Here is a 27,940-nt window from a genome sequence, read left to right as displayed (position 1 = left end):
TTGTTCATATTACCACACGTGGTCGTGATGGTAAGCCTGGCTATTATGCTAAATTTCTAACTGAGCCACTGAGAGTTCAGAATTCAATATTAACAATAACAAAAGATCTGTCACAGGTCTGTGCCTCTGTTTTGTTCAGTATTCAATGTAGACAATAACAAAGGATCTGTCACAGGTCAGTGCAGGTTTTGTTCAGTATTCACTATAAACAATAACAAAGGATCTGTCACAGGTCAGTGCCCAGGTTTTGTTCAGTAATAACAATAACAAAAGATCTGTCACAGGTCAGTGCCAACGTTTTGTTCAGTATTTATCACACACAATGACAAAGGATCTGTCACAGGTCAGTGCCCACGTTTTGTTCAGTATTCACTATAAACAATAACAAAGGATCTGTCACAGGTCAGTGCCCAGGTTTTGTTCAGTATTCACTATAAACAATAACAAAGGATCTGTCACAGGTCAGTGCCCAGGTTTTGTTCAGTATTCACTATAAACAATAACAAAGGATCTGTCACAGGTCAGTGCCCAGGTTTTGTTCAGTATTCACTATAAACAATAACAAAGGATCTGTCACAGGTCAGTGCCCACGTTTTGTTCATAGTATTCACTATAAACAATAACAAAGGATCTGTCACAGGTCAGTGCCCAGGTTTTGTTCAGTATTCACTATAAACAATAACAAAGGATCTGTCACAGGTCAGTGCCCACGTTTTGTTCAGTATTCACTATAAACAATAACAAAGGATCTGTCACAGGTCAGTGCCCACGAGTATTCACTATAAACAATAACAAAGGATCTGTCACAGGTCAAAGCCCACGTTTTGTTCAGTATTCACTCAATAACAAAAGATCTGTCACAGGTCAGTGCCAACGTTTTGTTCAGTATTTATCACACACAATGACAAAGGATCTGTCACAGGTCAGTGCCCACGTTTTGTTCAGTATTCAATATAAACAATAACAAAGGATCTGCCACAGGTCCCAAACAATGTTGAAGCACAGTTCTGTGGGTAGCCCTACCTCCACCGGGAATGTTCGGCCAGGGATGCTGATGACTTGGCAGTGGCTGAAGTAGGCTGAGAATTTCTCACTGTCCAGGGTGGCACTCATCAATATCACCTTCAGATCTCGCCTCTGATTCAGAATCTCCTTGACAACAATCATCAGGAAATCTGACTGGACACTTCTTTCATGAACCTGAAGATTTTGAAAAATATAACATTGTGTTCAAGGGACCAACTTAATGTTCAGTTCTACATTTCTTTTCCAGTGTAACTTTTATATGGGTCAAAACCTGATGCAAAGCAACTACAGTCAAGAATTTTCAAGAACATTCTTTTTTTAAAGCAAGCACTCATCAGAATCTCAAAGATCAATTCCTAACATCAGTAAAATCCATCATTCAATCAAGTCCTCTAGGTTTTCACTGTTTTCAGCCACAATTGAATGACATACAGACTCAATAAAACACTGTAATCACATCTTTCACAAGAGATTGATGAAAGTGTCTGAAACTTTAACAATTGTAATAATTTCTTTCAGATTATCTCCACCACACAAGATATTGTACTATTTATTAATATGTCAAAATGTTAACAAATGTTAGCATTTACTTCACAAATTGATACTGAACTTTCTACGAAAGTCGTCTCCCGAAAACAGGTCATATGTTTGATATGACATGCATTGTATCTAAATTCCATAGAGGCATCTCAGTGTTTACCTCATCAATAATAATATGTGTGATATGTGACATCAGTGGATCCTGCTGCAGTTGCCGCAGTAACACCCCTGTAGTGCAGTAGGTGAGTTTTGTGTTGGGCCCCTTCTTGGACTCGAAGCGGATCTGATAGCCACAGAGGGACTGTTTGTGTCCAGGGTTTCTCTCACCAAGCTCCTCCGACACTCGCTTGGCGAGACTCACGGCAGATATACGACGGGGTTGAGTACACACGATATTACACTGTGATCCAGCACCAGACATTATTGATTCCTGAAAATGAAATTTGGAACTGTAAACAATCTGGCTGAACTGTTTTCAGTCCTCTATGATAGTTAATAATTCCCTTTGCACCGATTTGTGCAGATCTACTTCTTTAATGCACCAGCTCTGCACCTTAACATGGAAGACTTGACCTTCATACTTACTTCTAGAACAAACTGAGGTATCTGGGTACTCTTGCCGCTTCCTGTTTCCCCCGGCAACCACTACCACATTTTCTCTGTTGATTCGTTCCATGACTTTCTCTCTGTGCTGGAACACTGGCAACTTCCTCCGAGTGTCCTGCAGAGTCTGGTAGACTTGGGATGACATCCTGTCCTTGAACAGCTGTTTCAAGGCACTGCTATCAAGCTTCGAGGCATGAGAGGATGATGGCCTTTTTGCTTGTATGTGGGCCAAAATCGTCCTGAATTCAAAAATAAACAAATCTATGCCACCAACTATTGAATTCCTTTGAAACAATCCACCCAGCAATGATGATTATTATTACTTATTATTATCCTTTGAATATGACATTTGCAGTTATATGAAAACAATGTCTTATTTACATCAAAGATAATTTCTCACTGTTGTAAAATCAAAATACGCATTTAAATTTGTGAATACTAATGATAGTATAATGCTAAGTAATTTAGTAGTTCCAAAGTTTGATTGGAAAACTCAATGGAGATATCATAACTTCATGATGTTCGACTCAGACAACCGTGACAAGATATTAGTTTGGTTTTGCCAGGGCTATTTACCTGTTAGACAACAAACTGCTCACCTCATCAGCAAGGTCTTCCCATGTCATTTCCTCATCATTCCTCTCACTGACCTTCACCATTGCAGGTCGGACCTTCTTGTCCTCCATCTGAACTTTCCTCAAGAATCTGGCAATGAACTGATCTCGTGGCTGCCAGAAAGGATGAGAAAGTGAAAATAACTGACACGCTGTATATCACTAAAAACATATCGGCAGGTGTCAGCCTATCATACATTGATGTATCATGACATCCCTGATCGAATGAGTCAGTGTGTTCAGTTTTACACTGCATTTAGCAATACTCCAGCAATATCACAGGAAGGGTCACAAGAAATGGGATTCACACATTGTGCAAATGAGGGGAATCGAACACAGGTCTTGGGCGGGATGAGCAAACAATTTAACCACTAGGCAACCCCACCGTCCCTCTGACTAAATGAAGCCCTTTAGGCCATAACCATTGTGACCATCGGTTGCATGCAGTGTGTTCCTAATGAATAAATGGGAGCTTCAGTTATTTCTGTCATTACCCTTGGTGTACGACGGAACACAATGAGCCAGTTCATACTTTGTAGCTATTGTCTCTTACGACAAGCAAGCAATACAGGGTATTTGTTTCCCTTCAGAATTATCCCCGACATGTCTGTGAGACTTTGCAGAACACCAGATGGTCCTTACCTTGTTTTCCTTCTCCTTGGCCTCCTGCTTGACGGCATTATCAGCATCCCTCCACTCCAGCCACACATCCCTGTACGGCGGCGGTAACAACTGGTGGATTGGCTGATTTGAAAAACAGAAACAAGAGAATACTGCAATAAACAGTGTGACCTACCTGTCCGGGACACAGGTGATATAGGTCATTGAGAGGGGAGCTGATATTTGACCTACCTGTCCGGGACACAGGTGATACAGACCATCAGGGAGTTGATATTTGACCTACCTGTCCGGGACACAGGTGATACAGACCATCAGGGAGTTGATATTTGACCTACCTGTCCGGGACACAGGTGATACAGACCATCAGGGAGCTGATATTTGACCTACCTGTCCGGGACACAGGTGATACAGACCATCAGGGAGTTGATATTTGACCTACCTGTCCGGGACACAGGTGATACAGATCATCAGGGAGCTGATATTTGACCTACCTGTCCGGGACACAGGTGATACAGACCATCAGGGAGCTGATATTTGACCTACCTGTCCGGGACACAGGTGATACAGACCATCAGGGAGTTGATATTTGACCTACCTGTCCGGGACACAGGTGATACAGACCATCAGGGAGCTGATATTTGACCTACCTGTCCGGGACACAGGTGATACAGACCTACCTGTCCGGGACACAGGTGATACAGACCATCAGGGAGTTGATATTTGACCTACCTGTCCGGGACACAGGTGATACAGACCATCAGGGAGTTGATATTTGACATACCTGTCAGAGACACAGGTGATACAGACCATCAGGGAGTTGATATTTGACCTACCTGTCCGGGACACAGGTGATACAGACCATCAGGGAGTTGATATTTGACCTACCTGTCCGTGACACAGGTGATACAGACCATCAGGGAGCTGATATTTGACCTACTTGTCCGGGACACAGGTGATACAGACCATCAGGGAGTTGATATTTGACCTACCTGTCCGGGACACAGGTGATACAGACCATCAGGGAGTTGATATTTGACCTACCTGTCCGGGACACAGGTGATACAGACCATCAGGGAGTTGATATTTGACCTACCTGTCCAGGACACAGGTGATACAGTGCCAGGGTAGCAGCCAGATGCTGGGATTCCATGTTGTTCTCACACAAAATCTCAGGTGTCACTGACAACATGCCGCCATCTTTCTTCCTGTCCACCTTGCATCTGAAACAAAAGGGACAAACGGCATAATGTCCATGCCTCACATATCACACAACCTATTGTGACAGATGGCACACACGACAGTAACATAAAAAAATACAAAGTTGGCAGATAATGTTTTTGAAACACTTTTATATCAAGTCCAAGTCATGTTTTCACAAGCTGGAGACTAATGATCTATTTCACCCTGGAATCTTGCATCTACCCCAGACATTCACAATAGATGTATTCTGTGCTAGTACAGCAACACACAGCATTCTTATGCTGACTTAAGCTCACACAGGAAAGAAGTGGGAGGGATGTACAAGAGCACCGAGCAATGAAAGACTATTATCCATACAACTGATTATTGATAGATGACAGTGAAGAGGATTTCAGCTGAAAATCCAGCTGATTTTTATGTAGTGAGTAAGTGTGTTGGGTTTTACACTGCTTTAAGCAATATTCCAGCAATATCACAGCAGGGAACAGCAGAAATGGGACTTCACACATAGTACCCATGTGTGGAATTGAACCTGGGTATTCGGCGTGACAAGCAGATGCTTTAAGCACAAGGCTACCCCACTGCCCATTTTATGTTGTGATGACTGCCAAAATATAAGATCATTTAATAGAGACAGGATATTTGCAGGAATTATTCAGTTTAACAGCCACTACTGTGTTACATACATGGATCTCCACTTCTGCTTGTGCTGCTTCTTGTCAAACTTTGGTGGGTCACTCGGTGGCAGGTGCTTGCGCACCCAATCTATGAGGAACTGTTTTGGAGACTTCCCAGTCCACTGTTGACGAGTGTACTCAAAGTTTCTCACATCCAGCTTCACTTCTTTTACAGGCGCTGAAAATGTATCATAATGTAATTTTTAGAGTAAAATTGATAATTTTTTCTTAACCTGACTCATGTTTATTTGCTTGTCTTCTTCTTCTGGCGAACCTAGTGGAACACTTGTATCTCCCAATTGAAGCTCCCTTCAATAAAAAAATCACTCATTAGTACTCACCCCGAGTTATCTTCCTTTCCATAAGCGCGGGAAGGAGGGCGCCACCCAAGCCCATGTGCCCCACTCTCTCTTTCTTCGCCCAGTGAGCTGGACGTGAGAGCACCTGTGTCTCCCAACACATATATCCTTATTTAAATCTAGTTTAGTTCCTCTTATACGTTAGTATAGAGGTAGTACTAGTATATTTATTCTATTTGCATTGATTATTAATTGTGTTTCTGCTGTTTATTCACGCTTTGCCGTGATTGTTCAGTAGGCTACATTAATGAAAATTTGCACAGATTGTAAACTACGTTACTCTGATACCGATCCTCATTTAAAATGCCCTAGTTGCATTACTCCATGTTCCTTTGATTCTCGTTGTAAATTGTGTAACAATTTACCTATCTCTGCCTTTTGACAAATGTTATGTTCCGTTTACAGGCGGAAGGCAGATAAATCTCGTAAACAGATTTCAAACATGGCTAATAGATAGCAAATTAATGTTTCATGTCAACTGTTGACTGAGGACTTCGTCACCGGCTGGTGGCATGCCTGAGTTTCCCTCGGAGGATAAGTGGGGCGCAGTCCGCTATGTCCAAGAAGCGACCTGCATCTCAAGAGCTGCCGTCGTCTCAGTCCAAGTCGAGGAAACCAGCCATATCATCTCGTGACTTCGTGCTCCAAGATCTACACCGTCATCTAAAGGAAAGTCAACTAAATCTAATAAATTTGCCTCTGATATCTTACCAGTTACAGAATTAGCATTATATGATGATGATATGCCTATTATCATTCCAGAAGTTTGTCACAAGAAAGCGGCCCGTTTCTGCGACTATCACCTCAGCGCAGGCGAACACACAACCCGAGGAGATGCCGGCGCTATCACCAATACATTTATCTGAGGGTCCGTCACCTCTGCAGAGACATCCTCATCAGCGCGAGAAACGTCCCAGATGATTTGATCAACCACATTATGAGAATGATGGAAGACGCTCACGGCTTACAGAGGCCTCAGAGCCACGGGCCCTAGAGCCCACCCCATACTAAGTCATACAGGGCCCCAGAGCCGCCTTGACTTCGGCGTAGAACCCCTGAGCCCTTAGGCAGCAGCCTCGAAGGCAACCCTGCCGAGGTGAGCTCTTTGCATAAGGTATCCCAGGCGCCTCCGAGAAGGAGCTAGAGTCTGACCCTTTGCAAGAGGCCAGCGGAGAAAGGTGCTTCGCCTGCTTACGCACCTTGTCATGTCTGAAGGCGTTAGCAAAGCACTCATATGTCGGATCGAACACTGACTCCAGACATTGGCGCAGAGGCGAAGGCAAAGTGGTTCTAGCGCCGCCAGAAGGCGTTCAGCGCAGTCCTCAACGTTCGAGAAGCCCAGAAGCGTCGTGAAGCCATCACCGTTCTCGTAGCCCACAGTCTCCGCGAAGGATGTCTTCTCCAAGATCTGCATACACTAGCCATTAGATCAGTCCGTTCTCCTCAGTCCTCACATAGATCTTCTTACAGATCGAGGTCTCCGACATACTCGACCATCACGTCAGAGGAAGGCGATGGTATCATTTTCTCAGAGGCTGAGATAAGGTATTGGATGATAAATGAATTACAACTGGCCTCTCCCTCCAAGAACGAGGATACAGCCCAAACTTACCTGATGAAAGATGATGACGTAGATCATATCACCATACCTCCTGTGGATCCTATCGCAGCCGTTGTTGCTAAACTGGATACAACTTTCTCCAAATCTACTAAATCCCATCTTCCTCACTTACCGATCTTCAATGCCAAGCATTTTTATGGACATAATATGGAGCCTTTTCTCAAGACTCAGGAGATTGATGAAAACTTCAAGATTATCAGTGATTCCAAGTCCAGAAGTTATAGGATTGGCGATCGCCAAGATGGCCCAGTTAGATACCATTGCCAGAAGAATGTTCTTCGGACTTAATAGATCTAGGACTATTAACTGAAACTCTCATCACCAAGTTCAAGAACTCTCACGGATGAGGGAGGACAGGATGATCTATTCAGCTCTACTTATGCAGAAGAAAAGATCAACAATTCCTTACAGACCATCTTTCAGCTCTTACTGAAACTACTACCATGTAACTCATCGTCGGCAAGGATTACTAGCCTCATGCTCTTGGAATAATCAATTCACAGAGCCCTGTACACAGCTCCATGGTCTTCACCTTTACTGTTTGGTGGCAACATTAACAAGGTCTCCAAGGAGTATCTAAAGATTCTAGAAAGTACTCATGATTAGATCTATGGATCACGTTAGCCAGCGTCTTCAAACATTCAGCACAGAGGTACTTTCGGGTAAGGCTAAATTCTCAGGGCTACAGAGAGCATGGGATAAGAAATTAGCGCCGCTAATAATCCCAAGGATTCTTTTAGTAAGCCCCTACAACAAGTTCAGAGGAGGATCAGCTAGAGGCAGATCATCCAGAGGTGGCCGATGGATTTAAGCGATGAAAGTCAGGTTCGAACGACTGAGAGTCTTCCACCCCAGTCGTCCCAGTACAACCGTCTCAAGTGGGTGGATCGACTACAACTTCACTGGGAAAACTGGGGGAATACTTCAAGACCATTATGTATCAACATCCTTGGTGCGGATATCGTCTACAACTCAAGGCTAAGCCACCGTTAACAGTCAACCCACCAGGGTTCAAGCGTTCATCTGGCACTACTACCGATGTTAAGAGAAACAGTACAGTCTCTACTAAACAAACAGGCCTTAGAAGTTCTCGATCAGCAAAACATCATACCGGGTTTCTACTCCCCAGTCTTCCTAGTGCGAAAAAAAGAATTCCAAAGAGAAGTATCGTCTCATTTACAACATGAGCACATTCAACAGAGAAATTTCTATGCAAACCACCAGCGTTTAAGCATGATACATTTACCTCAACTTAGGCTATCTAATTAGTCCACTAGATTACATGGTAAGTATAGATCTGCGGGACGCATACCTACACATTCCGATTCATCCCAGTTCAAGGAAATATCTGAGATTCATGCTAGGCGGCATACACTACCAATGGAAAGTACTTCCTTCGAAATCACTTGACCCCATGGATATTCACAAGAATAACCAAGCCTATGGTCTCATATCTACATCGTCAAGGCTCATGGAGTGCATTTTACCTAGACGACGGCATACAGGTGGATCCCACATCCACAGCGTCTCAGACTACAGCTGAACTTTACAATCAAGCTACTAGCGCGGTTAGGCTGGTTAATAAATCTACTCAAGTGGGACCTAGAGCCCACGCGGGATCTGCAGTTTCTAGGTATCACGATTCCTTACAGCTCAGAACCCGTATGATAGTCCCGAGGACAGATGGATCAAGATACAACAACTGATCCCCAAGCCCTACTCTCTCGTTACCACTCACGACAGTGGCAGAGTCTACTGGGACTACTCACATCGGCTCAAGACTTGACACTCAGAGGCAGGCTCCAATTGCGTCCATTACAAGTCCTCATCAATGCCCATCTCGAGGACTCTCTACCGTTCAGTCTACCAGATTACGTCAAACCACATCTACTCTGGTGGACCAAGAGATTGAATGTCTCGCGAGGCGTCTCCTTACTAGAGGCGAATCGAAACACATCTTTACGTGGATGCGTCACTAAAGGTTGGGAGCCCACCTTTCCGGCAGGACAGGACGTCAGGCCTATGGAGCATTCAAGAGAGCTTATGTCACATAAATCTGCTAGAGATGCAAGCAGTCATAAACGCCATAGATCACTGGAGCAACCTATTACAGAACGCTCAGTTAATGATTCATACAGACAACTCCACAGTGGCGTTCTATGTGAACAAACAAGGGTCAACAAGATCACTGAATCTACTCACTCGATGTTTCAAACTGTTCGATCTAGTCGACAGTCTAAACGTGCAGACGTATCAAAGCCTGCCACATTCAGGAGCAAAGAATGTGGTAGCAGGCGCTCTCTCGGCCACACCAACCATCGCCGACAGAATGGATGCTCCACACAGAGATATTCAATCAGATAATCATGGAAATAGGATCTCCTCTGATAGATCTATTTTGCCACCTGATTCAACAATCAACTGACAACCTTCGTCACCATGCCAGTGCCAGACCCACTAGCATGGGCAGCGGACGACTAAGCATATCGTGGGGAGGGACTAAGCAAATGCGGCTTTCCGCTTCCCGCGTTGATCCCACAAGTCTTGCTAAAAATCAGTCAAACGAAGAGCCTCGATCTCATTTGGTCTCGCGCCTTTACTGGCCAGCGAGAACATGGTTTCCAGACCTCATACGAAGAATCGGAAAACCAGTACTTCAGCTCCACTGCCCAGGCTCCAATCTACTGATACATCCGCACACCAAACAAGTGCACAAAACACCAGAAGCATTCCGACTTCGCGTGTGGATTGTATCAAAGCGTGTTGAATAAGAGAGGTTATTCCAACAGAATGCCGAAAGGCGGTCCACGCTTGCACTCACGTAACTCCACTCGTAATTTATCACGATGATAAATGGCTCAGATTTGTCAATTATGCGGCTAAGAAAGGATTTTCAGCCAGATTTGCTACACATCCTCAAGTGGCAGATTTCTTATGTTTCCTACGCCAAACTAAGAATCTCAAAGGATCTACACTGTCCACTTATCTTGCAGCCATAAGCTCAGTCATTACTATGAGAGCGGGCATCAAACTGACCAAGACACGGAGTTACTGCGCTTTGCTACGTGCGTCTTCCGATTGGAAGATCAGAAGCGGAAGTTTCAAGCGCCAGCCTGGGATCTAAATGTGGTACTTCAACACCTCACAAGTGAGGCTTACGAACCGTTGTTATCAAAAATCATATGAATCATTGACCCACAAACCCTTATTCCTGCTAAGCGTTAGCCACTGCTGCCAGAATGTCAGAAATTCATGCTTTGGACTATGAGAGAGAACACGATTTGATGATATTCATAACATCGCTCATCTGGGGACTTGTACATGGGATTTTATAGCGAAAATCAACTACCAGGTCAACCAGACAGATTGTTCCATGTCCCAGCTCTCTCATCATCCATACTTGGGCCGCAGGATACGATGGACTTATCACTTTGCCCTGTCGTCGCACTGAAAATATATCTCCAAAGATCCAGAGCAAGTAGAGGGAAATTCAAAAGATTGTTTATCCCTATATCTACTTCACAGACAGAAGTGTCGGCTAAGACTACCATTTCTATTTGAATCAGAACTGTCATACCAAAGAGCCTACAAGGCAGCTGGACTGAACCTCCAGTGCTGCTAATCCTCACGAAATTAGAGCACTAGCTTCAACTTTGGCTTTACATGGAAATTGTTCCTTGAATACCATTATGGAGGGATGTTTTTGGAGGTCTCGAGATGGTGTTTGCAAACCATTATCTGAGAGAGATATCACCTGGGATGTCTCAGGTATCCACCATTTCGGTCCCATGGTCTCAAACTCAACAGTTGACAGTTCCACGGAGAAGATAAGTCTATCTTGCTGATTTTATACTTATCTGATAACAGTACTAATAGCTTTAGGCTATCTATATATATATTTGCTTAAGTTAAAATATTATCTTAAGCTCAAGTACTATGATTCTATATCATAATATATATATACCTACAACTCTTACGAAGTTCTACTATTATATATATGTTCAGCTTAAGTTATTCCTTAAGCTCTATCATATGTTCATTTCATAACATGTATTAGTTAACAAACTCTCAGTAGTTGGTTACTATTATACAGCTTAAGTTATCATTATACCTTAGGCACAGTTATGTTATAGCTTATATATATATGCTTATTGTAAGCTTACTACTTTGGTTCTTATAAAAGTATTCATTATAAACTTTCAGCAGTTTATACTACCACATTAATGGCTTTAGCTTAATTAATGTTCTATATACTTTTATTATATTCAGTAAATTGTAATAACCTATTTAAAGGCAGCTGTTAAATTAACAGCAGGAATTCAGTTCAGTGCCTTCATGAAGTTCCCTTAGGGTTATTACAATCATCTCAGTTCAAATCACTAATTAGTAAAATCCAAAGTATATATATAATCCCACCTCCTATTCCGTCTAGATTTCTACAAGCAAATAAGCGAAGTCAGATAAGAAATATGAAAATTTTTAGAGTAAAATTTAGTATTTTTATACTTATCCTGACTCATGGTAAACCCCTCCGTCCTCCCCACTTAACACTTTGGATTTCTGGGAAAAATAAAGTGTTGGGCTCAAAACAAAAGGAGAAAGTGAGGCACATGGGCTTGGGTGGCCCTCCTTCCCAGCTTACGGAAAGGGAGATAACTTCGGGGTGAGTACTAATGAGTGATTTTTTATTGAAGGGAGCTTCAATTGGGAGATACAAAAGTGTTCCACTAGGTTGCCAGAAGAAGACAAGCAAATAAACATAGGTCAGGATAAGTATAAAAATATTAATTTTACTCTAAAAATTTCATTTTATACTTATCCTGACTCATGCTTATTGCTTGTCTTCTTCTTCTTGCTAACCTAGTGGAACACGTCTATCTCCAATTGAAGTTCCCTTCAATAAAGAAATCACTAATTAGTACTCACCACGAAAGTTACCTCCCTTGCCCAAGCTGAACCTAGGGCCACCTCAACCCATGTGCCTCACTCCATATACTGAGCCCAACACTAGAATTTTCAGGGGAAATCCAAAGTGTCATGTGGGGAGGATGGAGGAAGCACTGATGAGTCAGGATAAGTATAAAATACTAAATTTTACTCTAAAAATTTCATATTTTTTCTTATCCTGACTCATGTTTATTTGCTTGTAGAATCCTACGGAATAGGAGGTGGGATTATATATACTTTGGATTTTAATAATTAGTGATTTGAACTGTGATGATTGTAATAACCCTATGGGAACTTCATAAAGGCACTGAACTGATGAATTCCTGCTACTAACTTATCAGCTGCAAAATAAAGGTTATTACAATTTACTTATTATGATAAAAGTATATATAACATTAATACAATGCTTAAGACTAATAGACTTAAGCTTGTTAATATGATAGCATAAACTCCTTAGAGTTTGTTAGCTAAAATACTTTTATGATATAAACATAGTACTGAGCTTAAGATATGATTAAACTTAAGCTAAATATATAATAGCATAAACTCCTTAGAGTTTATTAGCTAATATACTTTTATGAAGTAAACATAGTACTAAGCTTAAGATATGAATAAACTTAAGCTATATATATAATAGCAAAACTTCGTAGAGTTTGTTAGCTAATATATTTTATAATGTAACCATAATGCTTAAGATATGATGAAACTTAAGCTAAATATATAATAGCAAAAACTCTTTAGAGTTTGTTAGCTAATATACTTATATGATATAAACATAGTACTGAGCTTTAAGATATGAATAAACTTAAGCTACATATATAATAGCAAAAACTCCGTAGAGTTTGTTAGCTAATATATTTTTATGATATGAGTATAGTACTGTGCTTAAGATATAATGAACTTAAGCTACATATATAATAGCAAAAACTCTGTAGAGTTTGTTAGCTAATACATTTATAATGTAACCATAGTACTGAGCTTAAGATATGATTAACTTAAGCTAAATATATAATAACAAACTCTGTAGAGTTGTTAGCTTATATATTGTATGATATAATAACCATAGTACTGAGCTTAAGATAATAAAAGAACTTAAGCAAAATATATATAGCATGTAGCTATTTAGTACTGTTATAAGATAAGTAGAAATCTGTAAGATTGACTTATCTTCTCCGAGGAACTGTCAACTGTTGTGCGAGGACCATGGGACCGAATTGGTGGATACCTGAGACGTCCTCGGTGGTGATATCTCTGATAGTGCTTGGCAAACACCATATCGGATCTCCAGAAATAACCCTCCATTACGGTATATCAATAGCACTTGTGTATAGCAAGTGTAGATGTTAGCGCTCTAATATCATGAGGATTAGAAGCTCTTGGAGGGTCGGGTCCTGCAGTCTTGTAGGCACGTAGTATGACAGTTCTGATCTAAAAGGAGATCGTAGTACATGAGACTTCAGTCTGCGTAGCTTGTTGATAGAGGAAATAAATCTCTTGAATTTTTCCCTCCTGTTTGGATAGGTGGAGATATCTTTTCAGTACTCTTACTGGCCATCGTGATAGATTCATCGTATCATGGGGTCCAAGTATATCATCTAAGTGTGATCATAAACCTCACTTGTGAGGTGTTGGAGCACTATATTCAGATCCCAAGTTGGAGCGTGAACTTCCGTTTTAATCCTCCAATCGGAAAGCTCGTAGCAAGGGGAGTAACTGGGTTTAGGTTATGCTGCAAGATAGGTGGACAAGTTGCGCCTTATAAAATCTTAGTCTGACGTAGATAACATAAGTAGTCAGCCACTTGAGGATGAGTAGCATATCTAGCTGTAAATCCTTCCTTTGCAGCATAATTGACAAACTGTGCCATTTGTCATCGTATAAGTTGCAAGTTGAGTTACGCAGGGCAAGCTAGACTGCTTTGCCGCTCTGGCTGAATAACTTGTTATTCAGACACGCCTTGATACAATCCATACGTGAAGTTGGAATATATCTGGCTTTCCGTGTGCTTGTTTGGTGTGCGGATGTATTAACAGATTCGAGCACTCAGTAAGATGTAGTATTGGTTGTCCGATTTCTTGAATAAGAGTTGGAAACCACGTTCTGCATGGTCAGTAGGCCGTGACCAAATTCAGATGGAGGCTCTGCATTTGACTGATTTTGAGTAAACTTGTGAGATTAACGCTGGTGGCGGAAAAGCGTACAAGTTGAGTCCTTCCCACGATATGCTTAGTGCGTCTGTTGCCAAAGCTAGTGGGTCTGGAACTGGCGATCTGAATGTTGTCAGTTGTTTGTTGAATCGGTGGCAAATAGGTCTATTAGTGTAGTTTCTATTTCCTTGATAATTTGAGTGAATATCTCTGTATGGAGCATTCATTCTGTCGGCGATGGTATGTGTGGCCGAGAGAAAGCGTCTGCTATCACATTCTTTGCTCCTGGAATGTGATATGCTCTGACATGTATGTTGAGATTGTCGATTAAATCGAACAATTGAAAACATAGAAGTCGATAGGTTCGGGACCTGGTTGAGCTTAGTTTGTTCACATAAAAGCGCCACTGTCGAATTGACTGTGTGAATCATCCACTGGGTATACTGTAGTAAGTTGCTCCAGTGCATTAAGGCGTTTATTACTGCTTGCATCTCTAGCAGATTATGTGTAATATGCTCTCTTGATTGCTCATAGCCCTGATGCCGTCCTGTTGGCAAGATGGGCTCCCCAACCTTGTAGTGACACATCTACGTAGAGAAGTGTTATCGATTCCAGCTCTATTAACGAGACGCCTATTCAAACATTCGATCTCTTGGTCCACCATAGTAGATGAGGTTTGACATGAACCGGTAAATTGAACGGTAGAGATTCATCTAGCGAATTGATGATGACTTGTAACGGATGTAATAGTAGTCTGCCTCTGCCTGTCATGTCTTGAGCTGAAGTGCGTAACCCCATCAGGCTCTGTCACTGTAATATTAATGCTGGGTAGGTTATTTTCCAGGCTGTCGTGAAAATAACTTCAGTCTTGAAGATAATTCCGACTTCCTTATATAAGGTTCAATAAAACTTGCAAGTTGTCAGCTTGTAGACTGTTAAAGCTGAACTTGTTGTACATATTTCTTCTCAGGAATTGTTGACGATTATGAGTTTTACTCGCTGTAACAAGGCTGTTGTTCAATTTCGTTATTGAATTGTCTGTAGATCTGCGTAAAGGTCACGCATGTAGATAATCGTATCGTAGTCCGGGATTGTATACCTAGCAATCTATACGGAAATGTTGATTCCTGTGAAGATCTACGAAATGTCGTTGATGCCCTTGATGTAGGTAGTCGGCTTGAAGATCCTTAATTAGGCTCTTCATCTGTTGATAAATTAATATAGCAACGTTCTGTGTTGTAAATAGCCTGTGCAATTGTCTTCGCGTAGGCTTGTAGACGGGATATGGCATACAGTTGATAGACAACTCATGCGATGTCTTGAACGGACTGACGAGTGGCTATATATGACGAGTGGCTAGTATATGGAGACCTTGGAGGAGACTTCCTCGGCGAATGCCGGGGATATATCTTATCTCAGCATCTGAGAAAATGATACCATCCTCCTCTTCTGACGTATGGTCATATGTCGGAGTCCTAGATCTATAGGAAGATCTATGAGAGGACTGTGGAGAATGGACTGACGAGTGGCTAGTGTACGGAGACCTTGGAAAAGACATCCCTCGCGAAGGCTGGGGGCTTCGCGAACGGTGAGGGCTTCGCAAACGCTGTGGGCTTCTCGAACACTGGGGGCTTCGCGAACGCTGGGGGCTTCACGAAGCTCTTCTAGGCGATGTAGAATTGGAGCCACTTAGCCTTCGCGACCTTCGCGAATGTATCGAGTCAGTGTCCGTATCGACATATGAGCGCTTGCCTCGCGAACGACCTCTGTGAATTACAAGGTGCGTGCTCGGCGGCGCTCCTTCTCCCAGCCGGCCACTAGCAATAGGTGAGGCTCTAGCTCCTTCGCGGAGGTGGCCTGGGGCTTCCTATGCAAGGGCTCGCTCCGGGCTGGGAAGCCCTTCGCGGAGGCGCGTCTGTGGGCTCTGGGGCCCTGTATGACTTAATATGGGGTGGGCTCTGGGGCCCGTGGCTCTGGGGCCTCTGTAAACCGTAACGGTCTTCCATCAGCCTCATGATTTGGTTGACCAGGTCGTCTGAGGCGGTATGCGCTGACGATGAGGGTGCTCTCTGTGAAAGTGACGGGACCCTCAGTCATAATCTCTGGTGACAGCGTAGGCATCTCTGGTAGCGTGCTAATCTGCGCTGAGGTAACAGTCACAGAAACAGGATGTTTCTTATGACGAACATCTGGAATGATAATCGGAATGTCATCATCATATAAAGATAATTCTGTGATAGGTAAACTATCGGAGGCAAATTTATTAGATTTTGTAGATTTCCCTTTTGACGTAGCTGTAGACCTGGGGTTTCGAAACTTATGTGATGAAATGGACGTTTTCCTAGTCTTAGACTGAGAAGACGGCAGGTCTTGAGATGCAGGTCGCTTCTTGGACATAGCAGACTGCGTCCCACGCTATTCCCCGAGGGAACTCAGGCATGCCACCAGCCGGTGGCGGGACGTCAGTCAACATTGACAGGGAATATTAGCTTCTGATCTAATAGCCATGACTGAAGATTGTTTGTGAGATTTATCTGCCTTCCGTCTCAAAACGGAACATAGATATTTATCAAAGGCAGAAATTGGTAAATTAAAACATAATTTACAACGAGAAACAATAGAACATGGAGTAATGCAACTAGGGCATTTTAAATGTGGATCGGCAGCTGAATAACGTAGTTTACAACCTGTGTAGATTATCATTAACGTAAACTGCTGAACAAACACGGCGAACCATGAATAAAACAGCAGAAACACGACTAATAATCAATGCAAGTTGAATAAGGATACTAGTAACACCTCTATAAATGAATATAAAAGGTACTAAACTAAATATAAATAAAGGATATAGTGTGTCGGGAGACACAGGTGCTCTCATGACCAGCTCACTGGGCGAAGAAGGAGAGAGTGAGGCACATGGGTTGAGGTGGCGCCCTCGTTCACGCGCTTGGGCAAGGGAGGTAACTCGTGGTGAGTACTAATGAGTGATTTCTTTATTGAAGGTGACTTCAATTGGGAGATACACGTGTTCCACTAGGTTCGCAAGAAGAAGAAGACAAGCAATAAGCATGAGTCAGGATAAGGAAAAATATGTATCATTGATACTTCCACTGTTGCTCAAAATAATATTCCGAGACAGTGAGTGCCTGGTTGAGTGTCCTACTGGGCAGAATGTCAGTCTTGTCACAGCAGACTGCTCTACAAAGCCAGGACAAGACTGAGTGAGTGAGTTCAGTTTTCCGCCGCTTTTAGCAATATTCCAGCAATATCACGGCGGGGTACACTAGAAATAGGCTTCACCCATGTAGGGAACCGAAACCATATTTCCATGGTTGCTACTCAAGAGGTAACTTTTTGACAGGATGACAGACAAAATGCAAAGAACTCACAACAATCAAAAACTTTTTCACTCAAAAGTTGGCCTTGGCAATATGACTCTATAGCATGGATTTTCCTTACCTTTTACTGGTGTGTCTGCAACTGTTGCCTTTTCCTCCATGGCTGCAAACCCTGATAAGTTAAAAACATCCCCTTCTGCTGATTTGCTTGTTTCACATTTGCTGGCTGTTGATTGGCTACTCGCAGCCCTGCTGGAATCTGATGTGTCATTCTGGGAGCTGGAACCTTTTGATTGGCTTGATCCGGATGCCCCCATTTTCTCTTGGTCAATATCTTTAATTTTTACAGCTGGGTTAAATCCAGGTTCAAGTTCAAGAGAATCCATTTCTGAATTAAAACATGTATTGTGATTTGTTGGGTTTTAGTTAATATTTCAGTGTGTGAGTGAGTTTAGTTTTACGCCGCCTTTAGCAATATTCCAGCAATATGATGTAAGGTGCCACCAGAAATGGGCTTCACACAATGTACCCATGAGGGGAATCGAATCTGGGTTTTAGGTGTGACAAGTGGATGCTTTAAGCATTGGACTGGATACAGATGTCAAAATTCAGTGACTGTTACCTTTCAGTTTAGAGACTGCTGAGTGAGTGAGTGAGTGAGTGAGTGAGTGAGTGAGTGAGTGAGTGAGTGAGTGAGTGAGTGAGTGAGTGAGTGAGTGAGTGAGTGAGTGAGTGAGTGAGTGAGTGAGTGAGTGAGTGAGTGAGAGTGAGTGAGTGAAGAGTGAGTGAGTGATTTTGGTTTTAAGCCAGTTTTAGCAATATTCCAGCAATATCATGGTAGAGGACACCAGAAATGGGCTTCACTCATTGTACCCATGTGGGGAATCGAACCTGGGTCTTCGGTGTGATGAGCGAACTCTTTAACCACTAGGCTACCCCACCACCCCTTTATGTTGAGATGACTGCCAAAATCTAAGATCATTTAATAGAGTCAGGGAACCAATATTTCAACTCCTTCATGGCAGTCTCAAAATGATCACACCCTAACCAGACAATCAAATAATAGAGTGAGTGAGCATGCACTTTAGATACCATGACATGCATTAACCAAATCACCTGAACACACCTGATCCTGTAAACAGCCTCTTACGACAAACGTGGGTTGCTGAAGATTAATTCTTACTGGGAACTTCATGGCTGATTATCTTAATACAAAATTATTTGTGCTGACATAACAAGAATACACTGATATACTTATAGTTTCGCAAAAGATGTAAACATGATGTTGTACCTCGTCTAATATCCCTGATCTTCTTGGACAGCTCCTTCTGTTGAGTCTTGTTAGCGTCTTGTTTAGCCTGGGCTGCTTGACTCTTGGCGTCCAGCAACTTGGCCGTCATAGTAAGGTAGCGCTCGTTCTGGAGTGTACATGGTACAGACTATACTACTGTTCACGGCCATTAGGGACAAAGCATCTGGCACGACAATGACACTCTGTGATCCACGTTTGACATGACTATGAGAGAGTAAGCATGGTTTTTTTTAGCAATATTCCAGCAATATCACAGCTGGGACACCAGAAATGGGCTTCACACACTGTACCCATATGGGGAAGTGAACCCGTGTCTTCAGCGTTGCAAGCGGACGGTTTAACCACTAGGCTACCCCACCACCCCTTGAAAGGACTATGGGCTGAGATTATACTCACAAAGATTGCAATATTAAAGATAAATAACTATTCTTCAAAGTCTAGTGGACATTTTTAGATTTAGCTCTGGAGTTGGGAACAAAATCATTAACTCACTGGGTCTTCTTCTGTCTCCTCCTGTTCCTCTTCCGAGTCATCAGAAAACTCAGCATAGTTAAGAATCCAATCTTTCATCGAGGATTTCTGTTCAGGGGCGACAGATTTGTCTGATTTACCAACCGCTTCTTCCTAAAGAAACCCAAATGTAAATCAAGGAACAGTTGTTACGACTGTTATACACATGAATTAGGTAAGTGCCTCAGCCATGATGCTGCCACCAAAGAGGACTACATCATACATGTCACCACTGGACGACATTCAGTACGTGGTTCAGTATATATGACTTTAAGAGCATATAAAAGGTTCTTATTCTTGTTGCCAGAAATGGTACAATATAAGTTGTTCACTGGTCACGAGGGGGGACATGGGTTGATGTCCCCTCTGTGTTTGCTTATGTTCCCTGAGCCCAAATAGACCAGTGAACAACGTATTTATCTTACGGACACCTCAATGTTAATTTTGAACTGTTTGAAGCACAGGTATCGAATCATAATAAGGAGTACCAGAGTTAGGCAATTTGCCAATACTAGATTTTCAGATGACATAGAATCTAGCAGACGACAAGAAAAACAAATTTAGAGTTATCTCGATCCAATTGATTGGCATTCGCAAAACATCGGAAATTTTCGTACACCATACATGACTAAATTATTCAAGATAAAGAATTACTAACACAAAGTACCAAATGAATTCCCACAGTTCGGCATTCCCAGCAGGTAACATATGAAATGTTACTCACTTGTAAGCAGGGTACATTGTAAATAATAAAAGAGAGTTCAGCCAGTCAGAAGACAACATTGACGTGTGAGGTAAGATAAGGCTTTGTGATACATAACTATGATAATACAGTATTCAACCATCAGCCAGTGACCATCACATGTGGCCAATCACACGCACCATCCATATCCAGTGAGAATTGACCAAGAATACATCCATTTGATGCATTTTAGTCTTTATCCTATGTTTTTAGGCCAAAGGCAAACATGTCACCACATATTAGGATCAAGTAAAATTATATTATTCAATGATTTTTTTGTACATTTGTCAAAATCAAAGTGTTTCAGACAACAGGATGTCTTTCTGGGGCGGACCCTCACCCACTCACCCCCCAAAAACTATTTTCCTGAGGAGCTTTTCCAACTAACCTTTGGACTAACCCCTTAACCTTTTGATATATGTGCACCCCCCTTCCCCCAAATCCCGGATCCGCCCCTGTCATTCCTTGTTCCTGCCCCTCTGTCAGGGCCACCACAGACCCACTAATCGCAACTCACTGCTGTTGCTATGGACTGTGCCTCACTACTTGTTGCAGGGCCTGTAGTTGGGGGCAGGGCTTGAAGAGAGGCATCAAACTGGGGTCTTCGTTTCTGTTCCTCACGCAGTAAGGTCTGGGAGAACCCTTCCGGGAGTTCGTCTGAAGCAGAGGTAATGTAGGTTTGCACACAGCAACTATTCACTGTATTTTGTGGGATAATTTTGCATCTTTGTATGATAGTGATCACAGGAGGGTGCTTTACGGTTGCACATTTCCCCATATCTCAAACACTTGAGTTGAGAGGCAGCTGTGACTGAGTGAGTGAGTGAGTTTACTTTTACACCGCTTTTAGCAATATTTCAGCAATATCACGGCAGGGGACACCAGAAATGGGCTTCACACATTGTACCCATGTAGGAATCAAACCCGGTTCTTAGGCGTGACTAGCGAACGCTTTAATCACTAGGCTACCGCCACCTCCCCTGGATCTGTACTGGGAGCTGTAGATGTATGTGTAGATGGTGCTGGGGACCTATGTTCAGATGTACCTATATAGTGTTCTGTCAACACTACCCATCCTGTCTGTCCAGGACCTTGGTGTGCTGCCTCTGTGAATGCTTTAACCACTAGGCTAACCCATCAAGTGTATTTCTGGTCAACCAAGTATTGTAACTGTAGTGGATATGTAGCCTGAAGTTCAAGAGATGTTATTTGTGGGAATTCTTGATAAATTAAAAACATTGAAATATACCTTTGTACAGCAACTCTCCTATAGATATGGAGGGTTGCCCCCAAGTTGGTAAACAATTCATTCAAATGTGTTCAAGTTATTGGTTGTACAACAATTCCCTTGCCTTCTGTTTTAGTTCAAGTATGTAACTTGACAAGAACTCTTCTGAAAATTTGAAAATCGCAGCCACATTTTGCACTGCACTTTTTCTTCAGACAAACAAGGCTGTTTTCTAAATATGAAAACAATAGTTTCACCAATAGTTTTCAGGTTTAGCAAACCTTTTAAAGTTCAAAGTTTTACATTGCTGCAATCCTTAAAAAAACAGCACTCCACCTCTCCTGTTGACAAAGAATTTTGGTCCCCAAATTTATAGACAATCCAATCAATAATATTTCAAGGTATTGGTTGAACAACAATGTCTTAGAGAAGAACGGATCCACAGCATTCCTGGTATTTTATATGCCTTGACCTTTGAAGGATAGTGGCATAATAAGTGTCCTACCATTCTTTGTGTTGAGACACAGCCAGTCAAGGGCGCTGATGAGGTCGCCACCGTGTGCCACAGTGTTGTTCATGGCTGCCTCGATCTGCTTCTGAGAGAACCCAGCATCTGACAGGTTGTTGTACAGATCCTAGAAACAACATCACAGGTTTCACAGATCCTAGAAACAACATTACAGGTTGTTGTACAGATCCTAGAAACAACATTACAGGTTTCACAGATCCTAGAAACAACATAACAGGTTGTTATACCGATCCTAACAACATTACAGGTTTCACAGATCCTAGAAACAACATTACAGGTTGTTGTACAGATCCTAGAAACAACATTACAGGTTGTTGTACAGATCCTAGGAAAAACATCACAGGTTTCACAGATCCTAGAAACAACATTACAGCTTGTTACAGAGCCTAGAAACATTGCAGGTTGTTGTACAGATCCTAGAAACAACATTACAGGTTGTTGTACAGATCCTAACAACATTACAGGTTTCACAGATCCTAGAAACAACATTACAATTTGTTGTACAGATCCTAGAAACAACATTACAATTTGTTGTACAGATCCTAGAAACAAAATTACAGGTTGTTACAGATCCTAGAAACATTACAGGTTGTTGTACAGATCCTAGAAACAACATTACAGGTTGTTGTACAGATCCTAACAACATTACAGGTTTCACAGATCCTAGAAACAACATAACAATTTGTTGTACAGATCCTAGAAACAAAATTACAGGTTGTTACAGATCCTAGAAACAACATTACAGGTTGTTGTACAGATCCTAGAAACAACATTACAGGTTGTTGTACAGATCCTAGAAACAACATTACAGGTTGTTGTACAGATCCTAGAAACAACATTACAGGTTGTTGTACAGATCCTAGAAACAACATTACAGGTTGTTGTACAGATCCTAGAAACAACATTACAGGTTGTTGTACAGATCCTAGAAACAACATTACAGGTTGTTACAGATCCTAGAAACAACATTACAGGTTGTTGTACAGATCCTAGAAACAACATTACAGGTTGTTGTACAGATCCTCGAAACAACATTACAGGTTGTTGTACAGATCCTAGAAAAACATTACAGGTTTCACAGATCCTCGAAACAACATTATAGGTTGTTACAGATCCTAGAAACAACATTACAGGTTGTTGTACAGATCCTAGAAACAACATTACAGGTTGTTGTACAGATCCTCGAAACAACATTACAGGTTGTTGTACAGATCCTAGAAAAACATTACAGGTTTCACAGATCCTCGAAACAACATTATAGGTTGTTACAGATCCTAGAAACAACATTACAGGTTGTTGTACAGATCCTAGAAAAACATTACAGGTTTCACAGATCCTAGAAACAACATTATAGGTTGTTACAGATCCTAGAAACAACATTACAGGTTGTTGTACAGATCCTAGAAACAAAATTACAGGTTGTTACAGATCCTAGAAACAACATTACAGGTTGTTGTACAGATCCTAAACAACATTACAGGTTGTTATACAGATCCTAGAAACAACATTACATGTTGTTGTACAGATCCTAACAACATTACAGGTTTCACAGATCCTAGAAACAACATTACAGGTTGTTGTACAGATCCTAGAAACATTACAATTTGTTGTACAGATCCTAGAAACAAAATTACAGGTTGTTACAGATCCTAGAAATAACATTACAGGTTGTTGTACAGATCCTAGAAACAACATTACAGCTTGTGATACAGATCCTAGAAACAACATTACAGCTTTGATATAGATTCTAGAAACAACATTACAGGTTGTTGTAAGATCCTTGAAACAACATTACAGCTTGTGATACAGATCCTAGAAACAACATTACAGCTTGTGATAGAGATTCTAGAAACAACATTACAGATTGTTGTACAGATCCTAGAAACAACATTACAGGTTGTTGTACAGATCCTAGAAACAGCATTACAGGTTACACAGATCCTTTAAACAACATTACAGGTTGTTGTACATATTGTTGTTCAGATTGTCAACTTTATGTGGTAGGAATGCATGAAGTAATTCAAATCTTCAAGTTCATTTGTTATTGTATCTATTACATTTTCATTGCTGATTACGTGTTACAGGATTACACCTTTAGTTGATTATAATGGGATTTCACTTTCCACTGTATACAATGGGATGTCATATCTAGTTGATTATTAGGGGATTTCACCTTCTGTTGTTCACAATGGGATTTCATGTTTAGTTGATTATAAAGGGATATCACACACAGTTCTTTTCAGGGGACTTCAACTTAATTGATTGCCATGTTAGTTCTGTTTAGATATTTCAGTTTCCATGGCGAATCATTGAGAACTGGCAACCAGTTTCTGTTCCCCAATTCCTCCCTAGATAAGATTTTCAGGTCATACGGTGAGTTTCTTGGTGGACAGCCTCTTGGAGACATCTCCGCGGTACTTGTCCCCCTGCTGATGCTCTAGGATCATCTCGATTATCTCCTGCTCCAGGCGGTCGGGTATCACAACCTGCACACACAGGGACGTCATGAGCAATTCATTCAGGCTGAGACCAAAGTGTTTAGAAAAGGATGTATGTATCATGATACCAGGGTTAAATGTTTATGGTGTCAATAATTGTATTGCCTGTTCCAGAGTATTTACAAACCATCATCATATATATATATATATATACTTTAAAGGTCACATGCAACGTAAATCACAACTCTGCAGATTCTGATACCTTTCGGTATGCAAATTCAACTTATAAAGTTGAAAAAAAACGCGATGAAAGAAACCCCGCGAAATCGGAGTTCAAACAATTCACTAAATTCACCCCAGCTCTTGGGGTGAAAAGTGGTTTCAACAGCTGCGCTGGGTTGCGCTCATAGCATATGCGCAGTGAAATAGGTTCGCGCAGCTTGGAAGTGGGATGTCCGGATTATAAGGTCGTGAGCAGGAGTAGTCTAATCAAAACAAATAGTAAATAATCTACTCATTACATAAAAGAATCTTGTTAGGATCTAGATCTACTCAGCTATGCGTCAACCAGTGAGGCGTTCGACATTTCAAGACGGAAAACCTTCGCTGGCGGTGAATACTCGGTGAATGCTTTGATGTGAGCTATTTTTCTAATGTTTTGTTGATATTTCACAGGCGCAAGCTTTTTATATGTTATAACAGTAGATTACCGATTTAACTGTTTATATAATTTCATTTGTCTATTTCACCACACATTCTTCTTACCGAGATACTTTCTCAGTTCGATACTTAAAAGCAATGTCATTACTTAGCGTTGACAGAATTTCTAACCGTGATATAGATATGTCGTTGTCACAGACAAAACTCAATGTCTGTTTTATTGACACCTATGTGTCTGCCTGCCTGTCTGCTAATGACAATATTCAATACACAACATCGATCACTGACCACATGCAATTTGAACTTAACACCTATCAGGCTATACACCATAAACAAAACGCATTGATTTATGGCACGAGTTCGGTCTCTGTCACATTATGTAATTACACAGACAGGCAGGTGTGATACTTGTACACATGACATGTTATGTCTGTTGATTGCAAAATGTTATACACAAAAAATGAGCATGTATTTACAAAACCCGACATCTCTATACTATATACACACACACACAATGAGCCGTGAGGGCATCGGCAAATGAACCAGCCGTTACACTTGAGTGCACACCCACCCGCTCGGTATCCCGGGTGCTTCGTTTTGAGCCAAGTAAACCCAAGTACAAAATATTGCACTTTTGATTTGCGATTGTACGCTTATAATTTTGTTTATATGTTTTTTCATAATCAGCAATGTATGTTATATGTCATGAATAAGTGATAATTGTGTTTTAATTATGTTTGATTTTTTGGTTGCATGTGACCATTGCGTTATGAAACAATAGCACACTTCCTAAGGACTTAGATATGAAAGATTAAGAGAACACCATCATCAAAGATTACACTTATACACATTCACATAATGACATCTAAGAAACTAGTTTGGTTAAATACTAGGATTAATGTAGCCCTGCTCGTAGGCTAATGTTTGAAAAAAAACTTTCAACACAATAAAGATATTTCACAATTCGCCTGCCTTCAGCACTTAGCTAGGAGTCATAGATAAATAATGGACCCTTGCACACTTTCTCAGCAAAGATGAAAAGAAATCACCTTTGGCTGATCGTCTGTGTCATACCGATGACTGGTGGATGCTTCAGACTTAGATAAGGCATATGTCTTCTTAGCTGAAACAAAATCAAGAGTGTAAGATCAATAATCTTGGAAATTTGTTGTGAGTATCATGTCTTGAAAGCTTCTTGTAATTAACTAATCTGCTGATAGAGGCCGGTTAGGACTAAACATTGCTAAATGGCGATCAGTAAGTTTGGCTGAAGGGGTCGTTGTCGGCACGGGTAAAACAGATGTGTACCCCAAGGTACGTTTCTGTATACAGAAAGGTACCCTAGCCAAAATCAGAATACAGAAACGTACCCTTGGATGATTCCATTCTGCATTGTGGAGTTTTCTTCATCGGAACGGTCATACTGTTGTATTAGATGCATTTGCTATCATTATATAAGAGCATACACAGTAACAAATATGTCACGGTGCACAACGTACACCACTCGCAATCAGCTGAACGGGAACAACTACATACGGTTTCGGTTTTGGGTTGCGGAATATGGACTCGTCAGTCGTTTAGGGTACCGGGTACGTTTCTGTAGTTTGTCTTTGTTTAGGGTACATGTCTGTATACAGAAACGTACCTGGGGTACATATCTGTAGTACCTGTGCCGACAACGACCCCTTCAGCGTAACTTTGGTTTAATGCCTCTGTGAACTGTAATTGTCATTATATGATATCGCCATATATATTACAGATGCTTCAGACAGTCCTTCTTACAAGAAGGATGTTTGACTGAACACTTTACTCAGGCACTGGTCACCTCCTTTATAAGTCTACTACCCCAGTCACTTCTACTAGGTGTGAGTCAAATGTCAGGTTACCTGTCCTCAGCTCTTGTATCCCAATCGTGATCAAGCATACCTATAAAGTATTTAGGAACGGGTACCCTTCCCGATCCTTCGGTTAAGCAGTAAAGCAGAGAACAAGGTTAGCTATCCGAAAAATGTAATGTGCCCGGCTTACCAATACGGTACAGAAAGATACTAACCTTTTTCATCTTTTTTCGCTAATTTGTCAGTGGCAGTTAAACTCTTAGCCTGCTTCTTTTTCCCCATTTGTGATACAACAACTGTCAAATATCTATATGCATATTTGTTTTAAACTTGTTACATATAGATGCTGCACAGTGATTTCCCACTCCGTATGTTGCACATTCACTGTGGGAGCTGACATCTTTCTAAGGGCCGTAACTCTAAATATTATGAAAACTCGACAACCACACCAAATATTCGGAAGTAGCCGTTTTAGGCCACATAAAAAAATATATATATTCTTGTTTCTCATCACTTTTTAAAAAAAAAATATGGTCAGGCGGGTGGATTTTATTTTTACATTTAATATATTTTATGTCCAGACAAAACCCCTTGATTTCTGTGGAAATTAACATCTTTTCTCCGATAGAAAACCAAAATTTAGAAGTGTGAAACTATCATTCACATTTTGAGAGAATATCTTTATATATGGCCTTACCGGTAAAAATTTATGATAAAAATGTATCAATGTTCTGTTGAATATTTCATAAAAACATTTCTTTCAAATTATTTTAGTATAGAGAGTTTTTGAGATTCTTTTGGCAATATCGCCTCTTATGCATGTCCAAACACCACCAAGTTTGACGCCATTCAGTACAAATATCATATGGGTCGTGTTTTCGCCGTGTTTAGACAACTGGATAAGTCCAATTTGAAAATTACGGAAATCTCTGAAATACTGATCTTAGTATTATCAATAATGTTGAAATGGCTGACAGCTTGCATTGA

At 41.3% G+C, this 27,940-nt stretch overlaps 1 protein-coding gene across 1 annotated transcript in view; it reads right to left on the bottom strand.

Moving 5' to 3' along the window:
* LOC124266009 (ATP-dependent RNA helicase dhx29-like) overlaps positions 1 to 27,358 on the bottom strand; it is a 46,179-nt gene extending 18,821 nt beyond the window's left edge. Inside the window, 16 exon segments of the mRNA XM_046700825.1 lie at positions 1,024 to 1,200; positions 1,727 to 1,996; positions 2,152 to 2,202; positions 2,204 to 2,411; positions 2,749 to 2,900; positions 3,429 to 3,530; positions 4,501 to 4,627; positions 5,294 to 5,462; positions 17,818 to 18,084; positions 18,988 to 19,114; positions 19,501 to 19,632; positions 20,778 to 20,917; positions 21,994 to 22,123; positions 24,390 to 24,503; positions 26,165 to 26,238; positions 27,169 to 27,358. Coding sequence (XP_046556781.1) covers positions 1,024 to 1,200; positions 1,727 to 1,996; positions 2,152 to 2,202; positions 2,204 to 2,411; positions 2,749 to 2,900; positions 3,429 to 3,530; positions 4,501 to 4,627; positions 5,294 to 5,462; positions 17,818 to 18,084; positions 18,988 to 19,114; positions 19,501 to 19,632; positions 20,778 to 20,917; positions 21,994 to 22,123; positions 24,390 to 24,503; positions 26,165 to 26,238; positions 27,169 to 27,235 — 2,307 coding nt within the window. The 5' untranslated portion in view covers positions 27,236 to 27,358.
* Between the last annotated feature and the right edge of the window lie 582 nt (positions 27,359 to 27,940).

Source organism: Haliotis rubra, unplaced genomic scaffold, assembly GCF_003918875.1.
Source record: "Haliotis rubra isolate DU_JTF1 unplaced genomic scaffold, ASM391887v1 Scf1227, whole genome shotgun sequence".
Lineage (NCBI taxonomy): Eukaryota > Metazoa > Mollusca > Gastropoda > Lepetellida > Haliotidae > Haliotis > Haliotis rubra.
This window is presented reverse-complemented; position numbering and strand designations above follow the sequence as displayed.